This window comes from Pelodiscus sinensis, chromosome 2, assembly GCF_052426305.1.
Source record: "Pelodiscus sinensis isolate ZL-2025 chromosome 2, ASM5242630v1, whole genome shotgun sequence".
NCBI lineage: Eukaryota > Metazoa > Chordata > Testudines > Trionychidae > Pelodiscus > Pelodiscus sinensis.
Window position 1 is genome coordinate 149,166,417 of NC_143053.1, and position 13,409 is coordinate 149,179,825.

The 13,409-nt window shown below is 42.2% G+C and overlaps 1 protein-coding gene across 6 annotated transcripts in view; it reads right to left on the reverse strand.

Annotated features, from left to right (window-relative positions):
- INVS (inversin) overlaps positions 1–13,409 on the reverse strand; it is a 145,403-nt gene that overhangs the window by 63,046 nt on the left and 68,948 nt on the right. For all 6 annotated transcript variants that reach the window (XM_075921591.2, XM_075921590.2, XM_075921589.2 and 3 more), the window contains 2 exons: positions 11,690–11,870; positions 5,300–5,409 (listed from right to left, as the gene is read on the reverse strand). In XM_075921591.2, coding sequence (XP_075777706.2) covers positions 5,300–5,409; positions 11,690–11,870 — 291 coding nt within the window. The remainder of the gene's footprint in view (positions 1–5,299; positions 5,410–11,689; positions 11,871–13,409) is intronic.

Below are 13,409 nucleotides of genomic sequence, written 5' to 3' on the forward strand. Positions count from 1 at the left end.
TCATTCCTGATCACTGTGTTATTCTGTTACTATACCTATTTCTTGTTTATAACAAACATGGCTTTGTCACAAGTTATGAATAAATTGGTCTTATTCTGATACCATTTCTTGCTTTTCTGTAACCTGAATTTTACCATGAAGCATCATGCATACATAATTAGAATTCACAAGACATACAATCACTGTGAGGGAAATGATCAAAAACATGACTAGAAATAACCATGTTGATATACAGCTGAGCAATTCAAGAAAAAAAATCCTTTTCTTTAAATTTGAATACTACTCCACACGGATACAATTTAATTTTCCAAAGCTCTTATAACAGTTCTGCCATATAAGTAACATCTTTGGAGACAAAACTACTATTTCTAATAGTCAATAAAGTAATCAGATTATTGAATTACTAAAATATAGTAAATCAAAGATTAACAAAGATATTACAGCTTAGCCCAGGCTTTTCTGTGTAGTTGACAGACTAGACCCTCTCTAAATCATGGGGAAAAAACAAAACAAAACAAAAGGTACTGCACTTTTCCCTTGAGTGATGCTTCAATTTTAAACTGTCAATTACATAAGAACTTTTTAATTCACCTCCCAGCATCAATGCTTGATTAGTTTCTAAAATAGCAAACTATAAGAAAAAGAAATATAATGATCTAAAACACAGAAAAATCACTCTTCCCAGCTCTCTGGGCTAGGTATATGTGCTCTGAGCTCACAAGGACCTACCAGCTGAAAGCCAGCCAGTTTATATTGTTCCTTAGATCAGCTTAAATTCCTGTAAGCTGAGTGCTTTAGCAGCCACCTAGGAGATTCAAATGCCAGACAGCTAGCTGATCAGCAGAGTGCCCACAGCCAGAAGCATGTGTTTCGTGGTGCACATTTATGCATGCCTCAGTGCACATAAGAAAATTTACTGCGCATATAGATGGAAAAAATTAGCGGGAACATTGGTTTACTCTATCACTTGTTTCAGTATAACTTACATTGCTCAAGGGTGTGAATAAGACAGAACTTGAGCTATATCACCAACATAAGCACAAGGATGGATTCCACTATGTTATTGGGAGACCTTCTCCAGCTGATGTAGGTACCATGTTTAATGGTGGAGGATTTATTAAATTGAGGGAAGAGCTCTCTCCTGTTGGTAGAAAGCATCTTCACCAGATGCACTACAGTGGCTCAGCTGCATTGGTGTAGCTGTACCAATGTAGTACTTCTAGTATAGATTAGCCCTAGGTCAAACACAAGGGCTACGTCTATACTGGCCCCTTTTCCGGAAGGGGCATGTAAATTTCACCTATCGTAGTAGGGAAATCCGTGGGGGATTTAAATATCCCCCGCGGCATTTAAATAAAAATGTCCGCCGCTTTTTTCCGGCTTTTAAAAAAGCCGGAAAAGAGCGTCTACACTGGCCCCGATCCTCCGGAAAAAGCGCCCTTTTCCGGAGGCTCTTATTCCTACTTTGAATAGCCGGAAAAAAGCGGCGGACATTTTTATTTAAATGCCGCGAGGGATATTTAAATCCCCCGCGCATTTCCCTACTACGACTCATGAAATTTACATGCCCCTTCCGGAAAAGGGGCCAGTGTAGACGAGCCCAAGTTGTTCATCTCAATACTGGAGTAACGTGGTGAAATATAATGACTGAGGGTCAGACTAGATGGCTGAATGGCCCCTTCTGGCCTTAAGCTCTGTGAATTTATGCATCTAACTTGCAGAACAACAATCCCTGTTTCTGAAATAAACCCACTTATTTAACTGATGCTAGTTCTGTAGTTAACATCTGTAATAAAGGAAGGGATAGTAAGATTTATTTCAAAGCATTAGTTTGGGAGAGGGAATTATGGACCCTAGAAGGAACACATGAAGGGCTAGTACAAATGCTTGGTATTTGATAGTACATACATACCATTAAAAGTGACAAAGTGTAAAATACTTACACTTTCATTTTTTATCTGTTTGTCTATGCTAAATGAATGATCAGGTGAAGACACAAGGAAAAAATACATGCTAAACGGTACCTTTGTGGAAATAACTTGAGAAAGCTTGTATTCGGTGAATTGACTGGAATATTACAACCTTAGGACAGTCAAGTATGAACATTCAAAACGCAGGACAGTCAAAGATGAACACTACTGAGTTCATCTTGATTTCCTGAGCTCTCTAAACAGTGAGTAGGCTACTGTTTGAGTTGAACTTAATGTATTCCAGTTGTTACTGAAAGTGGGAAAGAGCTAATGGAGCTGTCTTCTGAAGGCTGGGTTTTGTAGCCTGGTAGAAGATGAGATGGGCAGCTTAAGCCTGGTTGTCTATACAGACAGCATCAAAGCAACAAAGCTCCCTTTTAAAAAGGAATTGTGCTTGCTAAATGTAAAATATCTTAGTGCTACCACAAAGCAGGGGCAAACTGGTAATGAATTTATGCATCTCTCAATGAGGCTTCAGTCATTCCTCTGAGAATATAAGAATGACTGTACTGCATCTGACCAATGGTCCCATCTAGCCTAGTATCCTATCTCTGACAGTGCCCAAGGACAGGGAAGTAGTGGAGTCTCCATCCCTAGCGGTGTTTAAGTCTCGGCTTGACAAAGCCCTGGCTGGGTTGATTTAGTTGGGATTGGTCCTGCCTAGAGCAGGGGGCTGGACTTTATGACCTTCTGAGGTCTCTTCCAGCTCTATGATTCTATGATTCTAAGGCCAGATGCTTCACTGGGAATGAACAGAATAGGGCAATTATTGAGTGATTCATCCCTCATTTTCCATTCCCAGTTTCTGGCACTTAGAAAGTTAGGCTAGCCAGAGCAAGGAGTTGCATCCCTGATTATTTTGGCTAATATCTGGTCATTTTTTGAACCCACTTTGGCCTTCACAACATCACCTGGCAATGAGTTCCACAAGTCGATGGTGGATTGTGTGACGCAGTACTTCCTTTTGTTTCTTTTAAACCCATAGCCTGTTAATTTTATTGAGTGACCGACCAATTCTTGAGTTGCATAAAAGGGTAAATAACACTTCCTTATTTATTTTCTGCACCCCATTCACAATTTTTGACATCTCTATCGTAACTTCCCTTAGTTGCCTTTTCCAAGCTGAAAATTCCAGTCTCTAATGTAATCTCTAATTCTAGCCAGGATGGTAGGAATGGCGTCCCTAGTCTCTCTCTGTCAGAAGCTGGAAATGGATGACAGGAGAGGGATCACTTGATTACTTGTTCTGTTCATTCCCTCTGGGGCACCTGGCATTGGCTACTGTCGGAAGACAGGATACTCGGCTAGATGGACCTTTGGTCTGACACAGTATGGCCGTTCTTATGTTAATCTCTCCATAACCCTAATAATTTTTGTGGCCCCTTTCGGTACCTTTTCCAAGTTTAATATATCTTTTTTGAAATAAGGCAAGTCTCAAGCATGCACGTTGTGGGCATATCACAGATTTATATAGTAGCATGATGTTATTTCCTATAATATTATACCTTTCATTGTACCATATCATATCTTTCCTAGTAGTTCCTAATATTATGTTAGCTTTTTGACTGCCACTGCACATTGTGGATAGTTCTCTGAAAACAAAGACACCAAGATCTCTTTCTTAAGTGATAACTGCTAATTTAGAAACATAATTTGTATGTATAGTTGGCATTAGGTTTTCTCAATGTGTATTATGTTGCATTTATCAACACTGACATTTGTCTTCCATTTTGTTGCCTGATCACCTACTTTTGTGAGACCCTCTGCAATCTACTCTGGATTTAATGATCTTGAGCAATTTTGTATTATCTACAAATTTTGCCACCTCTTTTTCCAGATCCTTTATGAATATGTTAAATAGCCCTGATCCCAGTACACATCCTTGGTGATTTAGTCCTCTCTATTCTGAGGGCTGATCATTTATTCCTATTCACAGGCTTTCTGAATGTTTAAATATTCTTCATCCACTCGATCACCCTTATCGATGTATTTGTCAACCCTCAACACAGAATTCTAAGACTGGTGAGCCATTATTTCCCTTTACAAAAGCCATCTTGATTCTTCCCCAACAAATCATGTTCATTTATTTGTTTGATAATTCTGATTTTTACTACGGTTTCAACCAATTTGTCTGGTACTGAAGTGAGACTTTATGGGCCTGTAATGGCAGAGTCGCATCTGCTTCCTTTTTTAAAATGTGGCATCATATCAGCTATCCTACAGTCATTGAGTACAGAAGCTAATTTAAAGGATAGGTTACATACCACAGTTGATAGTAATTCATATTTGAGTTCCGTCAGAACTCTTGAGTGAATACCATCTGGTCCTGCTGAAACAGAAGACAGGACTATGCAGCACTGATTGCTATTTAACATATCAATTTGTTGCAAACCCTCCTCTACAGCCCCTCACGCTGGGACAACTCCTCAGATTTATATCCTAAAAGAATGGGTCAGGTGACTCTCCCTCATGTTCTGAGTGCGGTGCGGGAGCTGGGAGTCAGTCCATGCCAAAAGCCGGCTTAACAGCCAACTCTTGGCACGCATCAGCTCCCCTGGAGCAGAGCCAGCAGGTGGGAGCCTGTACACGCTGGGAGCCGGTTTAAAAACTACAGAAGCAGCCGTGTGGCCTCGGGCTGCCACTCCATGCGGTGGGTGAATGTAACACACAGACACAACTACCTGCTTTTTAATATCCCTACTAGAGAAACTGACCCTTATAGTTTGAAACTGCTCAAGTTCCATCATCTTCTCAGATATGATGTGAATATGGAGCTACTCCATATTGAACTATGGAGCTATGCAATAAGAAAGACTATTTTTAGCCATGTTTCATGGAACAAAAGCTAGAATTATTATAGGAGATATTAAGAAATTAATCCATTTTTAAAGCCAAACCTACTGTACTAAAGGCCACCAGCTACATAAGTACACCACAGATATCGATGATCTCACTATGCACAGCTCATAAGTGCTAGGTTTAAAAATGTAGCAAGGTTCAGAAAGAAATCCACTGTGAAACATCAGCTAAGAGGTATATAATTCCTTTTTCTATTATTATGTGGAGTTCCTAGGATATAGACTATTGTTTCAAAATCAATACACAATTTTTTAAATAATCCATCGTCTATATAACATACAATACAGGAAAATTCTGAATAAAACTTGCGAACACACCTCTGGATTCAGATTACTCTACAAAACATTTGAAATCTGTTATCAGGACTACCCTATTTGCCACAATAATTTGTACAATCTATGTTATATTTTTAAAAAATATGCTTTATATTTGAGATATTAAACTGATGAGAACAGATATATCACACTTACAGCAAAGTTGCTCTGTGCCGCGTAATGTAAGGGTGTTGCCCCTTGGCTATCAGATGGGATAGTTCCAAGTTTATTTCTTTCTAAGAGAAGATGGACAATCTGTGCATGGCCTGAGAAAAGAGCAGAAATTAACAATGAACAATATATGCACTCACTAGGGGTACGTCTAAACTACATGCCTCTGTCGACGGAGGCATGTAGATTTGTGTATTCGAAAAAGGGAAATGAAGCCGCTTCATTTAAATTTACATGGCTGCCGCACTGATCAGCTGTTTGTCGGCTCCGGGCGCTCCCTGTGAAAATGAAAGCCTTTTATCGACATCCCCTGTAAACCTCATCCTACGAGGCATAAGGGAGATGTTGATAAAAGGCTTTCAGGTCAGCGCGGCGCGGCCAGACTAGCGCGCAGAGCCAACAAACAGATGATCAGCTGTTTGTCGGCTCAGCACAGCAGCCATGTAAATTTAAATGAAGCCGCGATTATTTAAATCACGGCTTCATTTCCCTTTGCCTATCTGTCTAATCTACATGCCTCCATCGACGGAGACATGTAGTCTAGACACACCCTAGTTGCTTTGCTTTGTAGATCTTCTTTCCTATTAAACAAAAAAAAAAATAACAAACATTAATAAATATTGGGACATTCAAAGAAAATTTTTAGACTTCATATGAGTTTTATGTTGCATCTGTCCAACGTGGCATGCTGTTTTTGTTAATGGTGTTTTAGTTCCACTATTCCTTCTATTCTCATCTTTTGCAAGCCACCAAGGAACCATGATAGCCTGGGAAGATGAAAATGAGGAAGAAGTAATTTAGCATCTATTAGCATGGTCTGTTGGTTTGATGATGTTTTCATGCTCTCTTCTTGTGGATTCTGGAGTGACTCTGAAGTCCAAAGTATGATGTGCATGCTCGTGAGTAGACCAAGCAAACAAAGTCATGGGTGAATGTCTTGGTAGCTACAGCTGTGGTATAATCCTTTTCCCTTGTAGCTAACGGTAAAACACAAAAGGCTATGATAGCGTGCTACTATACCAGCAACAGTATTTATCAGAAAACAGTCTACTATTCTGTAATAAGTGAGGTAGATATTTCCTTACGAGGCTTTGGAATTACAACCAAAACCTTGAATTTCACTCAGTGGTCAGTTCAAGACAGCAAAGTGAGCCGTGGTCTGGGCGGATGTGCTTTTAGCATCTGTGTTGCTTAAATGAGCAATTTTGTTTCAAGACACAGTGTGCTGCACGAATCAAGTTGGGAGGTCCTTAATCAGTTTTTATTCAAGCATAATTCTCATTGAAGATTGTGGTAATTTGACAAAGAAAAAGATGAAAAAAAAGTAACCTCGGGATTTGGCCTCTGGTTATTATTTCTTGTAATCATTGAGAAGACTTCTAAGCAGTCCCAATTTCTTCACCCAATACTGCCAAGCTTCCCCAAGAACAGCAATTATTTAAACTCTTATGTTCCAATTCATAAAAAATGAATTCTAGATGAGAAAGTTATTTACCTTATAGTTACAAGTGGTTCTTTGAGATATGTGGTCCCTATTTGTATTCCACTGTGGATGCTCATTCACATAAGCTTTGTCTACACTCCAGGCTTTTGCACAAGAACAGTTGTTCTAGCACAAAAAACTTGCGGAGCGTCCACACTATAAGCCCATTCTTGTGCAAGAAAGTTTACAGTAGATCATCAGAAGAGAGGGCTTTTTGCACAAGAGTTATTCCTTTGCCCACGAGGAATAAGCATTTTTGCGCAAGAGCTCTTGTGCAAGAAGGCAGTGTGGACGGGAACAGGGGTTTCTTGTGCACAAGAAACCCCTATGGCTAAAATGGTCTTCAGAGCTTTCTTGCGCAAGAGAACATCCACACTGCCATGGACGCTCTTGCGCAAAAGCACATGCGCAAGAAGGTGTAGACATAGCCTTAATGTGCTTAGAGTTAGAGAATTCTTGCAAGTAGTGTCTGTTGGTCTGTGCATGTGCTCTTACTATGCTTGTGCCTCAAGCCCAGGATATAGAGGTGGAGCAGACTGATCACCTCTCCAATTCCTTCTCTATTGCAGATTCAGCAGTGATCCAAAACAGAGAGGGAAGCAGGGCGCATAGTGGCATACAAGAAGGTACACACCTTTCAAAGAACCAGATATGTAACCTACTTTTCTTCTTTGAGAGCTGGTCATTATGTGTATTCCCTTGCAGGTGAATGACAATCAGTACTGAAGTACAATGCTAGGGTACAGATGGCAGAGCCATCTGAAAGATGGCCTCTGCTAAGCAGTCCTGATTAACGCATAATGTCTCATGAACGTGTGGCTGGGAACTCCATGTAGATACCTTGCAAATGTCAAGAAGAGGTACATCCTGAAGCGATGTCACTGATGTCACTTGCACTTTTAGAATGCCCTTACCCATAGAGGAGGAAGATGTGACAGCAGGTAGAAGAGCGGCATACAGCTGGAGATTCATTTTGAGAGAAGGGGAGTATCTTGTTCAGGAGAGAAGCGTTTCAGCTGAATGGAAAAATACCTTCACTTGGCTAAAGAGCATTTCTTAGAGGGATATTTTCTGCTGTTATTAAGGATGGTTTGCATCACTTGAGAGCAAGGAACTGTCTGGGGCAGAGAGCCATCTAAAACCCAAGCTATGAGATGAAGTGCTTCAGGGTTGGGATGCTTCTCCCAGGTCAAGGGATCCCAAAATGACTGGTGGAACTTGCACCTGATGGCAAAATGCCTGCTCAGAATGTCCACCAACGTATTCTGAGTTCCCAAAAGGTTGGCTGATGATAGGGCAATTTGTTTCTTGATATACCAAGTCTACAAAGTGAATGCTTCCACACACAGGGGGATGGATCATGCCCCTCCTTGTTTGTATGTACAAAAGACAGTTGTCATATTGTCCGATATTATAAGGACATGGAAGTGGATACATTGCACAAAGGCCTTGCAAGCTTTTGGATTGCCCAAAGTTCTAGAAGATTGACATGCATCCTGGCTTCATGGGGCATTCAAGTGTCCTGTGCTGTCTGGCTGTTCATGTGGGCCCACAAGTCCAAGAGGGAGGCTTCTGTAAGGAACATTCTGTCCAGTGACCAGGAAGGAGACACCCACACATAACGGATAGGGATCCTTCCTCCACATTATAGATGACATTATTAAAGAGCTTCCCTAATTATCACTCCTAATATCATTAACCCACAGACATTCACCTTCCCCTTTCCATCCCCCTTCTGTTCTGAAATTTGATTTGTCCTTTTCATATTTGTTCATTTTTTTAAATTGTATCCTTTGGTATATATGGTTGTGACTATTTTCTTCCACTATTTGATCTGAGGAAGTGGGTCTGGCCCACGAAAGCTCATCATCTAATAAACCATCTTGTTAGTCTTTAAAGTGCTACATAGTCCTATCTTTTGTTTCATTATTAAAGAACTGTCACTCTGGTATTCATACTGTATTTGGCTAGTGAATACACTATTGGGTGTCATGCCTCTAGGCAAGGCAGTGGAATCCAGTGAATGGGACTGTGATGTTGACAGACTAGGTGCCAGTTCGAGCCAAGGCATCACTGAATAGCAAATATACAGCTAGAAACCAGCCTTGCTTACCTGAGTGTTAGTAATATCACAATAAATATAAGGTGTGTGAGTTGACAAGAACATGTTCAGTAGATTATAAAATGCTAGTGGGAGGCTGCATGTATTCTTTTCACTCAACTACATTTCATGTTATAAAGTGATAGCAAGCATTTGCACTGTAAACCTCTGTGACTACTATAATAATATAAATACATGGAGATATACCATTTCATAGAACTGGAAGGGACCTTGAGAGGTCATTGAGTCCAGTCCTCTGCTGGAGGACCAAGCAGGACCAAGTACCATCTGTGACAGATTTACCCCAGATCCCTGAATGCCACCCCCCTCAAGACTTGAACTCATAATCCTGGGTTTAGCAGGCCAATGCACAAACCACTGAGCTATCTGTCCCCTCCACCAAACAGGAAAAAACACTTTTACAGTAATGAAAAGGATGGTCGCTAACAAGATGATGTTAAATCCTGTTCATTAAATGCAAAAAAGCCATTTGGGTGAGAGCACGGATCACAGACTTAATTAAGTGAATTTCTCCCCCCTCCCACCCCCTTCTCCCCATGAAGAAGGAAACTGCATGGGAGCTGTTTCTATCAGTTTAATTTCTGAAAGAAGATATATAAATGCCAAGGAAAAATGAGAATCTCTTTGCTGTTTGAATTCTCATTGGGCCAGAGACACTAAATTAAAGCAGAGCTCCTCAGAGTTAACCTGGGTCTGCATGAAACGGAACATCTGTTCTTTTTGAGAATCATAGATGGTAACTCATTTATATATTATGCTTGTTTGCTTTAACCTTTACATAACTCATTTCCTGTTCCTAGTTTATAAATCTGTACAGGCAGTCCCTGGGTTACGTACAAGATAGGGACTGTAGTTTTGTTCTTAAGTTGAATTTGTATGTAAGTCGGAACTGGTACATATTGTAGGGGAAACTCTAGCCAAACATTTCTCCAGAGCTCAGTTTTATTCTCCCACACCTCACTTCCCTCAGTCCTTTATTCTCAAGCTGAGGTGTCTGCTGAGAAAAGCCGCTCCGCGTCTCCCTGGTTTGCTGTGGGGGGCGCTAGCTTCGCATCTCCCTGGTCTGCTGGGGGGAAGCAGCTAGTGCGGGGTTGCCTCACCCCGTTTGTAAGTAGGGATCCGATGTAAGTCGGATCCATGTAACCCGGGGACTGCCTGTACATAATTTATTACAGGACTGGCTACAAGTGTTATATTTGGTATAAGATCTAGGGTGCCTGAGTTGAGGGCAATGGTCTCTGGGGACTGAAGGCAACCTGAATATTTTGTGATTTTTGGTGTCAGTGATCATTTATCACTAAGTTCAAGTTGGCTGAGTTCTCATAAAAAAGTTGAGCTTTAGCAAAGGGCAGGTCCTCCTCATGGTCTCTTAAACTTTCATGGGAAATTCCAAAGTTTGCAGCCAGTACTCACCGCACATTGCAGTGCCCATATCACTTCTAATCATCAGTTTACTATATTCAATAAAAGCCTGGAACTGAGCTCTGCCTTGTTGTGGCAGCTGCGCACGTTCTGGCGGCCTGGCAAGGGGTTTAAATGCGGTGCCAGGGCGGCAGGAAGAGGGGAGGCGTGGAGGAAGAGGAGAGCGGAACGAGGGGGCTAGACGGGCAGGAGGAGGCCTAGGGAATAGCAGCCCCAAGGGAAGGAGAACCTCAGCGCCGTGGACGGAAGGCTCCGGGCGGGCGGCTGAGAGAACAACCTCCACCTCGACGGGTCCCGAAGAGCAGGGGGAGACCAGGAGGACGACCCCTGGGAAGGGTCGTGGGAGACTGAACTGGGGGCGACACCGTTGGCGGATGAGCCCTTGGTGTCGACAGCTCCAAACCCGGTGCTCATGGGACCCTTACGCCCGATACTGTGGATGAAGCCCCCGCTGGGACCGAGGGGCGATTGCCGCTGCCATAGCATTTGACCGACGTAGGAACGAGCCTAGGATGGGGGAATCGCTACAGACAACCCCCCCGAGAGGGGTGGTGAGTGTGTCGGTTTGGCTCACCATTCAAGTATGGCTCTGTTGTCGTACCTTTGACGGTCCTGGGTTGGAGCTTGGGAGTGCGGGTGGGCCCGAGTTCCCCTACGCAGCTGGTGACTGGACGGAGGTGCTGAGGGGGCGAAAGGCAGAGACCACCCCAAAGACTGACAGGGCTACGGCCTGGTTAACATCCCGTGAGGAGGGGATTGAGGTAGTGGAGACTAAGAAGCGGGCATCGGAGAGAAGGTGCGGGACTGGAACTTTTTATTAAGCCGGCGTCCATAAGATAAACGGCTCCCTGGGTAACGGGGTGGGTCCAGGCAGGCCCAGGCCCAGCCCCAGGGGCCAGCGAGTCCTCCTGGTGGAAAAGGAGCCCAGATTAAACCCGGGACGGGACCCTGCTATTTAGTAGGAGGGAAACTCCGTCCCACATATACCACAGGGAGAGAGGCATAGGTAACAAGCTCCCTCTAAGCATTATGATGTAATTCAAATTGTTGCTATTGATTTTTCAAGTCCTGGCTAGTTTGAGTCCTGAGAAACTGCCTCTTCATCTATTTAAATTGAGAATAGCTAATATGTTCTCAATGACTACTCTTAGATTTGAATGCATGGTCTCCTGCTACAGGGCATTTTCAGTGGAAGACCTCAGACTCTGGAATTTGCTTCCCAGCTTATCATAATTATTCTACAAAAATGAATTAACAGTGTCAGGAAAAAATTTAATAGTAATAAGAGATAGAATAAAAATAGGCAACTGCCCTAAATAAGTTTTACGTTTAGTGTTATTCAATTCACCTAGTAAAGCTGCCCAGTGAAGTGGAGTTCTAAAGAGATTGTCATAAGATGTCACATTGCAGCCTTCATAAGAGGTCAACACATCAACCACTGCCAGATTCCCATCAGCAACTGCAAAATGAAGGGGGGTTCGTCCTTCATAGTCCTGCCAGTTCAATAAAGATTCTGTGGGAGCAGCATCCTGTTTAACAAAAACATCAGAAACATAAAAATATATTATAAGTTTGAAAGAAAAACTATATACCCTTAATGGATGGTAAAAAATGCCTCACAACAGGCAAGAGATGAAGTGTCACTAATGAGTACAACAGGGACTAGACAGTTTTATTACCAATAACCTAAACTAAATCTACAGCTACCTACACATATTTTTACTGATGTTTTTGATATCTAACACAAATTTATCTTGCAGTATTTCATCTTCAGTTCACACCAATGGGTTTTGCCCTAGCCATTTAGTGTGGACATATTTGTACACATACTTAAAGGACTGACTCCAAATTTCTTGGAAAACATAATTTGATCTCCTCACGGTCTCTTTTTTCAAGCTTAACAAACTGTGTAGATGCTTTCTTTACCACAAATTACTTTTAAAATACTCCTCTTTACCACAAATTACTCTTGTTATTGTTCCCTACACACTTTCTAAAACATGAAGCTCAATTCAAATAAAATCAAGGACCCAGAGTTGTTGACTCGAGTCTCACGACTTGAACTCGAGTCCAACTTAAGTCACCTAGGTGACTCGACTTGAGACTAGACTCAGGTTCATTGTTTGTGACTTATGACTCAACATGAGACTTGCTAATTTTGTTAAACTGACTTGGTGAAAAAAATGTCCAAAAATGCCGCTACTGATGGCTTGTACAAAAGTGACTTGACTTTTTTTAAATTAAGACTTGAGATTTGACTTGGGACTTGAACTGTAGTGACTTGAGACTCAACTTGGACTTGACAATGATGACTTGAAGACAACACTGCAAAGACCTTTCCGGTATTTTTTATTTTTAAACACTATAGTTCTATAAAACTGTGAGTTACTAACTGGCTGAAGTTTGGTGATTTAAAGACCTTTTTTAAAACATGTAATATAAAATTTTATTAAACTATTGAATGAAGTATTGCAGATATATGGCCTCTAGCTATACATTTCTAGAAAAATGAACAAGGAAGGTACATTTGAACTACGGATGTTAAGGACTAGTCGACTATACAATAAGCAAATGCAAACAGCTGAGTCAACTAGTCAACCCCCCCTTGCTGCCTCTATCCAACAGAGGCAGCAAAGGGGGGGTGGTAAAGAAGGGGTACTTCAAAACAATAGCACTGTGTGGAGCCCGTACCCTGGCTCCATGCGGCACTGCCACTTTGAAATGCCTTGGCAGTGTTTCAAAGGGACAGTGCTGCACAGCTGATCACGGGCTCTGTGCCATGCTGCCCCTTTGAAACACTGCTGCAGCGTTTTAAAGCAGCAGCGCCGCATAGAGCCCGGGGGCAGGTGGGGACTCCCTAGCTCACCCTGGGCTCCCTGTGGCATTTCCACAGAACCCGGAGTCAGCTGGGAAATCCCCAGCTGATCCCGGGTGCTGCTGCTTTGAAATGCCAACCGGAGCCTGGGATCAGCTGGGAAGGCCCCACCTGACCCCGGGCTCCGCACAGCATTTCCCTGGAATCCAGGATCAGCTGAAGATTCCCCAGCTGAACTCAGGCTCCAGCACTG